Below are 12,343 nucleotides of genomic sequence, written 5' to 3' on the forward strand. Positions count from 1 at the left end.
ACGATTGACCGCTGTTGTGTTCTGCTTGGTTTTTTCTTAATTTGCTTTTTTATTATTTTCCTTTTTATATTTTATCCAGATCCCCCCACAACTATCCCTCCTCCCACAACAACCACCACCACTACCACCACCATCCCTACCACCATCACAGGTATGGTACCTTCATAACCATTGGAAATGTCCTGAATGTTTATTGTCTTTTATGTATATAAGCAGAGCATGAAGCCTGGGGAAAAACAACAAATTAATTACTTGCAGGTTTTTTTGTTGGTTTTGTTTTTGGTTTTGTTTTCTCGAATACACCCACTGTACAGCGCAAGTCCTGGTCCAGCAGTTCAGTGGGTTGGACCGTCCTTACTGCAGGTGTTTCGGAAATGCGGGAACTGCTGTGGCAGGAAAAGCTGTTAATTCCATTACTGGTGGCTAATATTGGGTGCTTTCAAATGAAGGATGCGCACAGCCTTAGAACTCATTTAATACGGGCAGTTGTTTCAGCCTGGACCCCATTAGTATCAATTTGTGAGCAACTTTATAGTCGGAAGCAGAAAGTTTGGTCTTCAGTAACTTCATTCACCTCGTGTGACTCGAGGTGCTTTCTCATGCCTGGATGTTTGGTCTCTCTCTGTGTTAAGTCCTCTACCTCGCTCTCCCGGAAAAGGGAATACCACCAGTCATTTTTTTATTGAGCCGAACACCACCTGTAGGACCCTTTTTGAGGAGCTGGCTGTTAGCGTTGTGAGTTTTTCCCTGTCTTGCAAGAAAATATTAATAAAAACAACCAGCTGATCACAAGTCACCTCTCTCTTTTACACACATCCATCATACTTCCTCACTAGACCTGACTCTCTCCACTCATAAGGAAGGCCTTTCAGGTTTATTTGTAACCATTTGCATTGTCATTTTCTGATCTTTTCTATTTCAACTGCTGCTTTTGCTTTTGCTTGCTTCTTTTTCTTTTTTTTTTTTTTTTTTGGAGGTGGAGGTGACAAACCCAAGGTGAGAATGGACCATTGAATAGTTAATGGCATAACGTTTATTGTTGCTGTAAACCATCCCCTGTGTAAATGCCTTCACATTTTGTTTGCTTTTATGACGTTGCTCAGCTGACTCTAACTGTCCTGCTCAGGGTGTTTTGTGGCTTCTTTCCTTCTGAGGTTTTTGCAACCAAGTCAGACTCCGCTGGCATGGACAAGCAATTGAAGTCTTTCTCCCAACGTGCCTTAATGCGCACTGTGCGTGCGCCGTCTGCCATCCACCATCGTGTTGTCCAGACCTTGCCATTCTCTGTCTTCCTCTTTCCAGGTGGTTATCAGTAAAACCGAACTCCAGGCACCCAAGTTTGGATGCTTGAGACCCTACCGTGAACACTCTCCCGTTTTGCAGTTTGGTCACTTTGTTTCAGTTCTGTTTTTTTAATTTCTTAACTTAACCAGCTTTCATTTCAGAGTAGGTTTAAACTTTATTAGAGTCTCCTTAAGAGCCGTTTGCAGAGAAACACAGTCCCATGTGTCTTGGTGTAAATGGACGTGCATACAGTTTGCTTTTGTTTTACGGTAATTTGTTAATGCTTTCAGTGAATTTGGGAAGGCTGAAAGGAAGAATTTGTCTTGACACTTGATTGACCCTGTTAAGTTAATTTTGGAGGCTGCAAATGTTAACGACTGTCCTTCTCCTGGGAAATGGATTGCTATCAGCCTGTCATCTCGGGGATCGCCCTGGGACTGGCTTCCAAAGCGCGTGCTAGCCTCACCTGCCATCTCGGGCTCTGAAGTAGTGCGTGTTCATAATAAATAGCAGATTTGTTGTTTGCTCTTCAACTCCAAGTGTTGCAGATTGATCATGAATTTTCAGTAGCCTCTGGGCTTCTAGGCTCTCCTCTGCAGTGGTTTTCTAGCTTTTTCATATTAAAGAAGGGGCTGTGGGTGGTTCTCAAAGTCAGAAAGGGCTGTTGCCAAGCCCCCTCCCCCAGCTGATTTCAAGCAATGGTCTGGCTGCTGTGTCGTGCTGCCCAGGTTTGCTAGTGGATCCCGCAGGGTTTCTGCCATACGGCTGGGTCGGTGATGCTCAGCACCACCACAGCTACAGCTGAGTGGTGTGTCTCAAGCTGCAAGAAATGTCTCTTGAAATCCTCCAGCATGGAGAAGGGGGGATGGCAGGCTTGCAGGAAGGCAGGACCCGCTGGCCTGACAGTTTTCCAGCCGTTGCCCCTCAGTCACTTCTCATCAGAGCCGAGCAAAGCCCTGGGCACTGCCCACTGTGAGGGTGCCGCTCCGCGGGGAGGTACGGCTGCACTGGAAAAGGGTTAGATGCCCACACAGTGCAGTGACGGGCAGCTCTTGGTTTCCTGTACAAGCAGCGTTGGGGGTTGCTTTTCTCCCAGCCTTGCAGAAGTACCTTGGGGTCAGGCGCGTGCGGCCACCCGATGTTTTTCTCTCCCTTTTGTTTGCAATGATGAAGTATCTAAACTTCACAGCTTGCTGGCAGCCTGTTGGCAAGACCCAGGTGGGTCTCCACTGCCTCCTTCATGCTTTTCAGTATTGGCTTTGAACTGCTGAAGTGGCTAGAAATGTAATGAAAATGCAATATTGTTCACTGGTTCCAGCAGTTACTGCTTACTACAGCATACTTAGGCAGAAGATTAGTTAATGCTGATAAGAGAAATGTTTATATTCTTCCCTGACACCGATCTAACGCTGAGTCGTCTTGATGTGTGTTTTCACATCTGCCCACAAGCTCCGTGTGCTTTTCCCACAAAGAACAACAGCTGAGGCTTCACCTCCCCTGTTTGGGCAGGGACGTGCACGCGTGTGTTTTCCAGCCAGCAGCCAGGCAGCGTGAAGCTGCAGAAACTTCTGCTTCTCAGTAGTTAGAGACTTTGTAGCTGGAAAAAATTAGGTCAAATTAACATAATCTCTGGAATTACATAGCATAGTCATGTTGAAACACTTTTTAAAGCCTCAAGAGACAATTGATACCTTAATTCCCATCATCACCAAAATGCTGAAATACTCTTCTAGGGCGACATAAGCGCTTTGGTAGCAGACGGGGTGTTTCTTGTCTCTGCTGGCAGCTGGGCGCGAGTCATCTGCCAGCCAGCCGGCTTGAAAACCCTTCTTTAGGATGAGGGGTCTTGGAGTCTGGTTTATTTTGCCTTTTCCCCCCTGTCTTGTGTTATACTGACCTGGTTTGTGTCCCCTGAAACCATAGAGTAGTTCCCAAAAGCAGTTGTCTTGCTTTAATTTGAAAATAATTTTTAAAATATTGAAAATTCAAAAATAAACAATGTAAAATGTAAAACATTTTAAAAATTTAAAAATAAAAAAAGAAAGAGGCCTGCACTGAAACAGTTTCTGTGTCCAAACCTTGGGTTGTAGGTGTGCTGTCACCTCTGGCGGCTGCCCTGAGAAAATTACATTCTTGGAAGTAGTCCTTTTGAGTTATTGGACAGAGCTTGTTCTGGATTCGTTTACTCCTACTAAAACTATCCAACAGAGGAATCTTGAAGGGCTGTACTTGCCACTGCCTGCGTGGCGAGTTACTCCTTTTGCACAGGTTCTGATGACAGGCATCTTTTTTACTTGCTTACACGCGGTATTTCTACTCTAAACGTGTTCCGATATGACATGGAAACTCATCCGTGTCCTGAGGAGTTTGGCTGTGAGCGTGATGGGCGCTGCTCAGCGCCCAGGAGCCAGGTGCCACAAGCAGGAGAGGACGCCAGAGCCACGTGCGGGGGTACAGTGGCCCGTGGCTGTTGGTCCCTGTGCCTGCAGAGTGCAGTGGGCTCCCCCACGTGCTCCTGGCCCTCTCGCGCCCACCCGGGTCCATGCCCAGAGCAGAGGGTCCCTTTATCGGCCCCTCTTGCTTGACAGGTCCTAATCCTGCATCGCTGCTGCTGTAGGCTTGATCTACAAAGGCACACTGAGCCCATAGAGCAGTTTTATGGCAGGGAGGTTTGGGGCAGGAAAAGCTAACCTGATGCTTTTTTCCAGGAGAAGGAAAAGCTGAGCAGCGGTAAAGTTTCCAAAACAGCGCGACCTTTAAAGCTTTTCCGCTGTCGCTTCAGTGTAGGTGCTTGAAAAGATTTCCTGCGTGACAGTTTGATCTTTTTCATATATCCTCCAACTGCATTGATATTCTGACCGTCCTTTGGTGTTTCAGCTGTTATCGCTGGCAAGCCCTTTTTTATCAGTTCAAATTGTCCTTGTGGCTTTGTTCATTAAGATGTACAATATGATACAGCGGAGCAAACTGCATAATTTGAATTACCCCTAGAGTCGTTCCTTGAAATGCTGGTTTTCGACAGCTGTTGTTTCCTGGGAGATAAAGGTTCTTCATAATAGCAAAGCCCTCATCTTCAGGCATGGTGCGAGCGGAGCGATTTAGCCTGCCTTTTCAAGCATCCTCTTGCTGCCTTCACATAACACCTCCGCACCCCGGGATCTGCAGCGTGATTTGTACCTGCAGATTGGCATTTATCGCGCTTCCTCTGCAGATGGATCAGGCAGGTGTCTTGGCAGTGGCTCGGTGGAGGCCTGGGGGTGCCGCATGCATGCACGTTCCTAGCATCTCCACCCTTGCAGTGGCTGCTACCGATTCTGCAGAGCCCCCGTGGTCCGTCTTGCGGCAGCACTGATGGCAGGCTGACAGGTCCCACGACGGCCTCTCCAACCCCGCTGACCCCTTCGAGTAGACAGCAGCAGGTGCGTGTGTGTGTTCAGGGGGCTGAAACTTCGTGGGTGGTGGGTTTAGCTTCGGAATTACCCGCAGTGCTCAAGCCTGCCCGGTGGACTCAGCCGTGAGCACCGAGCCTGTGCTGTGGAAGCACTCCCGTGTCCCATCTTGAGGCTGGAGGTTTCATAACCAGGAGTGAGCGAGCTCTGGTTGACTTGACAGTGCTCAGAAGTCAGCGAGCTCCAAAGCAGGAGCTGTTAATTGATGCTGAGTCTGAGCATCAGCCCTGGACCGGGGTCATGTCACTACTTCAGCTCTGTCTGCTTGGCAAGGGCACTCTCTTAAAAGACGCATTTTTGTGTCATCTCAGCCCCCTAAGAAATAATACATGGAAATCAAGTCTCCAAGAAGAAAGAATGTAGCAGGTTTCCAAATTCGTGTGCCAGAAAACTTCCTCCAAACGAGGAAAATGATGATTTTTATCCTCAGCAGAAGGTTTTTTTTTTCCTTTTTCTGATTACAGCTGGTTGTGTGAAAAGCTACAGTTGCGTGGCGTTTATTCCAACAGTAATCCGAAAAGGTGGTGGGCGGGGAAGAGTGCAATAACAGTCATTCTTTGCTCAAATTACCTTACAGTAGGTTTGTGGGAGGTGAAGAGGCAGCGTGGGGATTACTGAAGCACGTATGCACCAGCAGAATCGCGGGCTTTGCATCTAAGCAGGTATGGTTGCTTGTGCTTGCTGCTACTGATGGTCATGTGGAATTTAGTCGTAAATAGGAAATGCCTTTCTTCCCCAGTCAAATCAAAGGCAGGTGGCGGTGGTCCTGGCTGTCTCTCCCACTTTTCCAAGCACCCCTTCCTTTGGAGATGCCCGTGCAGCAGGCAGGGAGCGGGCAGGGAGCCGGAGCCGCTGGGCACTCCTGGTTTGCTGCCAGCTTGCCACGTGTCCAAGGTGCTCGGTGCCACCGCAGGGACTCAGCCCCAGGAGTTGTTCCCCCAACTTATTTATTATTTAACTTTTGCTTTTTGCTGAAGCTTCTGCATGTCCCCGGTAAAATGTCAAGTTAATTTTAAAGATGATACTGCACTCTTCTGACATTTTCATCCAGGATGTGACCGCATTAAAGGGAATAAAAGAAGAGAGAGTAGCTGACAGGCCTGTTACAGAAAATAAAACGAAATCAAATTCAGTCTTTTAGTACCGTGTCCAGTCAGCAGCAGACAGGCTGCTGTCATGTCCAGTCTCACCAGTGGTGATGTGGCGTCAGCGGTGCAGAAACCATCGTTTTGCGGGGCAGAGAAGGCATGCCTTTAGGGGAGCGAGGGCAGAGGGAGCTGGGCGGGGGGGACCTGTCCCCTCTCCGGCAATGTAAGCTGGCTGGGGCAGAGCACAAAAGAGGTCGGGGCTTGCGCAGTGCCTGGCTGCGTGGCGGGATGCCTTCTGAACCTGAGGTCTTCCCAGTTCTGGCAGAGCGGTGGGAGCGAGCAGCCCTGCCTGCCCAGCAGGTTGTTGTGGCTCCTGCCTGAAACCGTGGGCCGCTCTGTCGTTCTGAAGGTTGGTATTGAAACAAAACCACAGTCCTCGCGGATCTTTATGGAAAAACATGCAAAGGCATAGCCAGAGCCGCAGCGCTAATTTCGGGATATTTTTGTTCTTGTCACACACAACTTCCATACGGATTGTGATTATTTTTGTGAAACATCTGGTCCGCAAATCAAACTGTCTCTGGGGTGCATTGCAACATGCCCATACACAAAAGCCTTCAGCAGCAAGCTGGAACCACTTTACAGAGCATCGTCACAGAGTATCGTAATGCAAAGTGCGTTGTCATCCATCCTCCCGAGGAGCTTCTAGCAAGGGAGAGGGTTGCTGTGCGTTGTCACTCGGGGGGTTCAGGCTCCTTTGCCCCTCAAACTGCTCTCTCGTGATGTTGAAATGGAACGTCTCTGCTTGTGTCCAACAGGGGTTTGTTCATTGGGAACGGCGGGGATTTTTGTAGGGCTTTGGAGTAGCCATAAGGACCTGAAAGAGAGTGGAGATCCTGTTGGTAATACTGCACACCGGTCCCTCAGGCCACTGTGAAGGCAGCGCCGGCAAGGAATTCCTGCTTGCCCTGGTCAGTCAGTGTGGAGTAGTCTGAAAAATACTAAGAATAAGAGCTCGGATGTAACAATAAGTCATCAGATTGGCTTTTGTTTTCAGTTCGGAGAGCAATGTGAAAAGCAGTAGATGGAATAGATATCTCTACTGGTTAATATGTCTTTAAATTTAAAAAAATAAGGGTGTTGATGTGCTATTGTAATTCCCCTTACAATAGCTGTGTGTTTCGAAGCTCCAGTGTATCATGTGCTTCTGTAACGCTGCAGCATTGCAGCTCCAGCATTCAAGTTGGTGAGTTTAATTTTGCTGTGGGGGTTTTAATATTCCTCCATCGTGCTCGTTCTGTTTGAGGCTGTGGACTTATTATGGACGAGTTTGAAGGGCCCAGTCTGTCACACTCCGCAAACAGTTTGAGGTTGGAGAGAATCCATTTGAGAAAATGAGGAGGCTTAGCAGCAGAGCTCGTAACTCAACTAAATGTTGCCCAGATGCTTTCATGCAGTAATTTTATAAATGTGTGTGTATGTGTTATGCACGCTTGTGTAGCTACCTAATGAAGTAGCGAGTGCCTAAAACTTGGGCGTCATCTGAGTTGTCTTAGCTGGCAGGTTACACCGTCTGTATCGCAGGGCGATGTGCGCTGGTGTCTTCATTCCAGAGCCGGCCAGGCTGAAGTCTGTTCGTAGCACCAGTGCTAAAAAGAAACCACGATAAAGTGGAACATGCAGCTTTGTAGAGGCCAGTGGTTCCTTTCTCAGGTACCTTCTTTAATTATAAACCTGCCCTCTGGGGAATTCATGCACACGTAGATTTTGAAAGGCCGTTGCATTGGTTTACTTTTCCCCATACAGCACGTTTTGTTGTCTTCCTGATTAAAATCAGGAAGAGAAGGAAGCCTTTAACTTGAGATGGAAAGAACCACATTGAGCCTCTCTGTTTATCTGCTTTCAGCATCCTCTCTGCTTTGCCATATCTCATAACACAGCCCTTTTTTCAGCACCAGCTTACCATTTTAAATGATAAGCATCAGCTTCATACAGTTGTGTGGCTGCTCCTCACACGTATGGCTCAGGACCAGAACGGTGCTTTTTGGTGATGGCAAAGCCATTCACTGGCTTCGTTCAACCTTAAGTTAAGGCAGAGACATATTGAGGACTTTCTTGTTGGTCCGTGTTTGGTGAGGAAAGATGATTTTTCTTCTAGGACATGGGGCAGAAGCCTCATCTCTGGGGTTCTGTGTGCCTGGTCCGGTTTATAAATGAGGCTGTTCTTGAGGGTGAAGTGGAAGCCAATGGAACGTACCTGCAATTCAGGAAACCACGGTTAAAGTTCGCCAATCCATTTTAAAATTATAGGTTGTCTTAGCAGCAGCGGTTGCAGGGCTGGGGCTGTTCCTTCCTGCATAAGGCAGAACAGTGGTGGAGTTTGGTGTGCACACAGTTTTACCCGTATTCATTAATTTCATACCAAAGCAACAGTGACAATTTTTCTCTCCTTTGCCGTGCAACCACTGTAGTCGTGTGCCTGTGTCGGGGCGGGGGGGGGGCATTCTGCGCTTTGCTTTAACATGAGATTATTCCTCTTCGGCACACCGTGTGTATGCAATGCATCTTCTCAAAGAAGACTCTGGGATTGAAAAGGACTTCCAGAAAACTCGCTCTAAACTTCAACTGGTCTGTGTTTCTATTGCAACCATCCAACCCATTTGCTAATCATAACTTTGTCATTCCAGCTGCAGCCAACATGTTGTTTGACTTGGATATTTGTTCGCACTTACAACCGCTTGAGATCTTTATTTTTTGTAACCTGTTGGTCTCTGTCCCCAGATGGGGAAGCGAGATGCACTGTCCAGTTTGCACTGTTTCTTGACTAATATCTCTTCCAGCACGTGAATACAAGTTTGCTTTCAGCAGATTCTCTATTTAGTGTAAAAGCTGACGTAACTTTTTTTATTTCAGGAAGACAGTAAATTGAGACTATTTATAGATGCCATCTCAGGAATTAATACCCAGCTTTACAACCCTTTGTAAATGACAACCTTACCTCCCTCCCACCTTCACCACCATTTTCCCCTTCACCGTTTGCTTGGTTAAAACGGGGCATCGCTCGGGGGTTGCTACCCAAACACAAAGAGAAGCCCCACTCTTGTTCTCCCTTTCTGCTTTGGAGGGCTTCCCTTGCAGCCTCCACCAGAGCTCCCAGCCGGAGAACAAGAGCTAGCGTCTTTAAGCGTGTGTTAGATTTGATTGCCAAGACGAGAACAGTCAATGTTGGCAGTGGGAACAGGCTAATGACAGCTTGATAATCTGTTATGCAAATCTTGGTGCAGTTTGTTAAATTGTGCAGGGTTTATTTGTTTTGCTTTCATAATTAAAGCATGTAGACCTTGTATCTGTAAGTAATGTGTATTCCTTGTATGATTCTTGTCTTCACTGGTGCTTCAGAAATTCAGACCTGGGCTGTCCTCTGCTAAATTGCAAAGGAACGGGTCCTCCTTTTTTTTTTTTTCCTCCTTTTTCCCCACTGCTGCCTCTGAACGTGCAGGAGGACTACCCGTCCTAGGGTTCTCCAGACAGCATGTCAATTAGGGGAAATGCCAATGTGAATTGTCTATTGCTGCTACAAAACTCAAGCTCGGGGCTGCTTTGCAGAACTAAACACAGTAGAGTGCTTCTCTGCACTTACTCGTACCATTTGAGTCATTGAAGCATTGCCTACATCAAACTGAGTAGAGCTGTGTGAAACTGGGACTGTGCTGTCGGCTGGAGGGTGCCGGTAGGGGTCTGCAGAGTTCCAGCTCTGCTGGGGGGAGGCAGCACGTAGCACACAGAACCACGTGAACAGTAGATGACTTTTGACAACTTTAATAAGCCGGTAGTTTGGATAACATGGATAAATACAGTTTAGATCTGTTGGCGTAGAGAAGTAACACAGGACACAGTTAGAAAAAGACAGCAGATTTGGGTCACTCTTTAAAACTGCCTGTGGCAAACACCCGTGAAGGGATGAAGGGTCTCTGCGTTGGCAGGGCACCAACCCCTAAGAAATTTCCAGGGCTGTGCAATATGTGCAAAGTCATACTAACAGACTAACAACCAAAAAAATAAACCCCAGCATACTTTAATTACCAGTAGCTGCTAACCAGTTAGCTGTGGCAGCAGCGGTGCTGGTAACGTCCATCTGCCAGTTCTAGGGGAACATTTGTTGTGCTGAAAACCTTGCGCATCGTACAGGCACGTGGCTTGGTATAGCCAAGGCACAGGGCCACCTGTGCCTTGGGAACTAGGTGGGAGATTTCCAGCAGCCTCTTTGCTTCTGAACATTTACTTGCCACCTCCAGGACGGCCTGGGTTCTGAGGCTGTGGCACATACTGATGTGCTCGGGGGTTCCCGACATCAGACAGAACAGAAGAAGAGGTGGGAGCAGCTTGTCCCCTGGCCCTTAGGGCTTTGGTGAAGGCAATGTTTGAATGCATAAAAACTGTTTTCTGGGTGTCAGCTCTTTGTTCTGGTCTTGAGCTTCTGTTTTGGTCCCTACCAACTACAGTGTTGGTGTCGGTGTTCTCGCCTGTCTCCCGTTCCCCTGACTTTGCAACCACCAGTAATGTTCTGGCAAGGTCCTGGAAAAAGAGAAAAATTTACTGTTTTCCTCAGGCTCATAGCTTTTGAACTGGAGGCATGTCTTCTAAACAGTGCAACTCACTTCAAATGCTTTTTGCCTTTCATTTTATTATTGCTTGTCACGCAATGTTCTTTGAAAGCTTGCTCATATATTATCTGTTCCATTTTTTCCATTTTCCCTTTTTTTGCATGCTGTTCCTCCTGTTTCTTCCCTTCCTCCAATCCTCTGTTCCTGTGTGTAGACACAACGGCGACGACAGAACCTGCAGTTCACGGTTGGTATCACATTCCTGTTTATCTTATTTCTCAGCGCTGCTGAGTGGCAAGACAAGCCTGGGAAGGGGAAGCAAAAAAGGGAAATGTGTAGTCTTCAAGGGAAAACCATGTTTCAGGTGGACTGATCTCATAAATATAACATCATTTTTAAGGCTGGAAAGTCTGTCTGGTCTTGTCATTTCTGTTGTGAGCTTTGCAGCCAGCTGCTCCAGTGCCAGGCAAGCACCAAGCCCCCAAGCCCCGCGGACACGGTGTACGTGTCCGAGCAGCGCCAAGGAAGTGAGTGATTCTCCTTTCACCTTGATTACTGGAGTAATTGCTTCACGCACGAAGAAGAAATCCAGCTTCTGAAAATGGGAACAGAAATCTCATTTTTTAAGAGCTGCTTGAAATCTTGAGGGTTCTTCTTTGCTTTTGAGTTTCTAAGGTCCAGGGGGTCTGCCAGCGTGGAGCAGCATTGGGTATTCTGGGGATGCTCTGCAGAGGAGCGCTCGCCGCAGAGGTCAGCAGTGAAGCTTGCATTATTACACTGCAGAAGGAGGTTCAGAAAACAAATAGCAACACTTTCCTATCAGCATAGCAGTCTAGCAAACTAACCCTTCTCGTCTGCTCAAGGCAGTCTAGCTAACAGCTTGACAGCTTCCTTAGCTTCCTACAGTTTCAAAGCGAGCCTAGATTGTCATTTCAGACTGGAAGTTGAACATACCAGCTTTTGGCACAAGCTTGCTTTTCAGCTAAAGAACCAAAACCTCTGACGATTTTAATTAAGGCTAATCCATATTTGAGTTTGCTATTTTGGTTTCTTTTAACTCTGATAAATCGACTGTTTCTTTTACTGACAGACATTCGCAAGGCAGAACCGCCTCTTTTTCCTGCCTATGCCCAACGAGGCATTTCTTGGGCGGTGGCAAAGGGAGGACCAAGTAAAGGGGTGGTTAAGTGGTGATGCGCCGTATCAAGTGGAGGGATGTGCAGTTCTTGTCCCAAATAACTTACCTGCCTGGGTGCAGTTTCCCACCCGACCCGAAATCAGGAAGCAGTCAGGCATGTGTCTGCTTTCCATACATTGCCCATCTGCCTATGTATGTTTAAAGTCAAGACTCAACATGGGTAATCTTGTAGCTACCGTGATGAAAGTCACAGCAAAGTAAAAGTCCAAGTGACATCTCATCCCGCACTACGCTAATGATTGTGGAAGTCAGATGAAGGCAAAATGTTTATCACCTGGTTGTTAAGCCCTGGGGAAAGCCTTGAAGAGCCGACAGAAGATGGCATCGCAGTTTAATTCCCTGCAGGTCTGCTCAGGTGCTGAGGGTCCAGCTGCTCCTCTGCAGTACCAGCCTGGCACTTCGCTTTCTTCGAAGGATCTGAGAGCAGTCGGGAAAGTCGGGAGGGACCCGGGGCTCAGCCTGGGGGGCAGCCGGGCTCCATCCACCTCCTGCTCTCTGGTCGCAGCCGGCGCTTCATACTGTGCGCTTGCAGGCTGTCCTGCCTTGGCAGTGTAGGAGGAGCGGCCAGTGCAGGGTCTTCCGCACTACCCTGGATCGACCAGGGCACTCTGCCTTTACTAATGGAATTTTCTGGGGAAAGCCAGGTGCACTCAGTGACGGGACAGTGGCCTGCGGTATCGGAAAACGTTACACCTTTGTCCTGTTTTCCTCAGGCAACCC

At 47.7% G+C, this 12,343-nt stretch overlaps 1 protein-coding gene across 11 annotated transcripts in view; it reads left to right on the top strand.

Moving 5' to 3' along the window:
- CADM1 (cell adhesion molecule 1) overlaps positions 1-12,343 on the top strand; it is a 172,043-nt gene that overhangs the window by 142,372 nt on the left and 17,328 nt on the right. For 6 of the 11 annotated variants that reach the window (XM_037409615.1, XM_037409618.1, XM_037409616.1 and 3 more), the window contains exons 8-9: positions 80-151; positions 10,640-10,672. The exons of 1 other annotated variant lie outside the window; for it this stretch is intronic. In XM_037409615.1, coding sequence (XP_037265512.1) covers positions 80-151; positions 10,640-10,672 — 105 coding nt within the window. The remainder of the gene's footprint in view (positions 1-79; positions 152-10,639; positions 10,673-12,343) is intronic. 4 more of the 11 variants (XM_037409620.1, XM_037409624.1, XM_037409626.1 and 1 more) reach the window with 2 other exon arrangements.

Source organism: Falco rusticolus, chromosome 16, assembly GCF_015220075.1.
Source record: "Falco rusticolus isolate bFalRus1 chromosome 16, bFalRus1.pri, whole genome shotgun sequence".
NCBI lineage: Eukaryota > Metazoa > Chordata > Aves > Falconiformes > Falconidae > Falco > Falco rusticolus.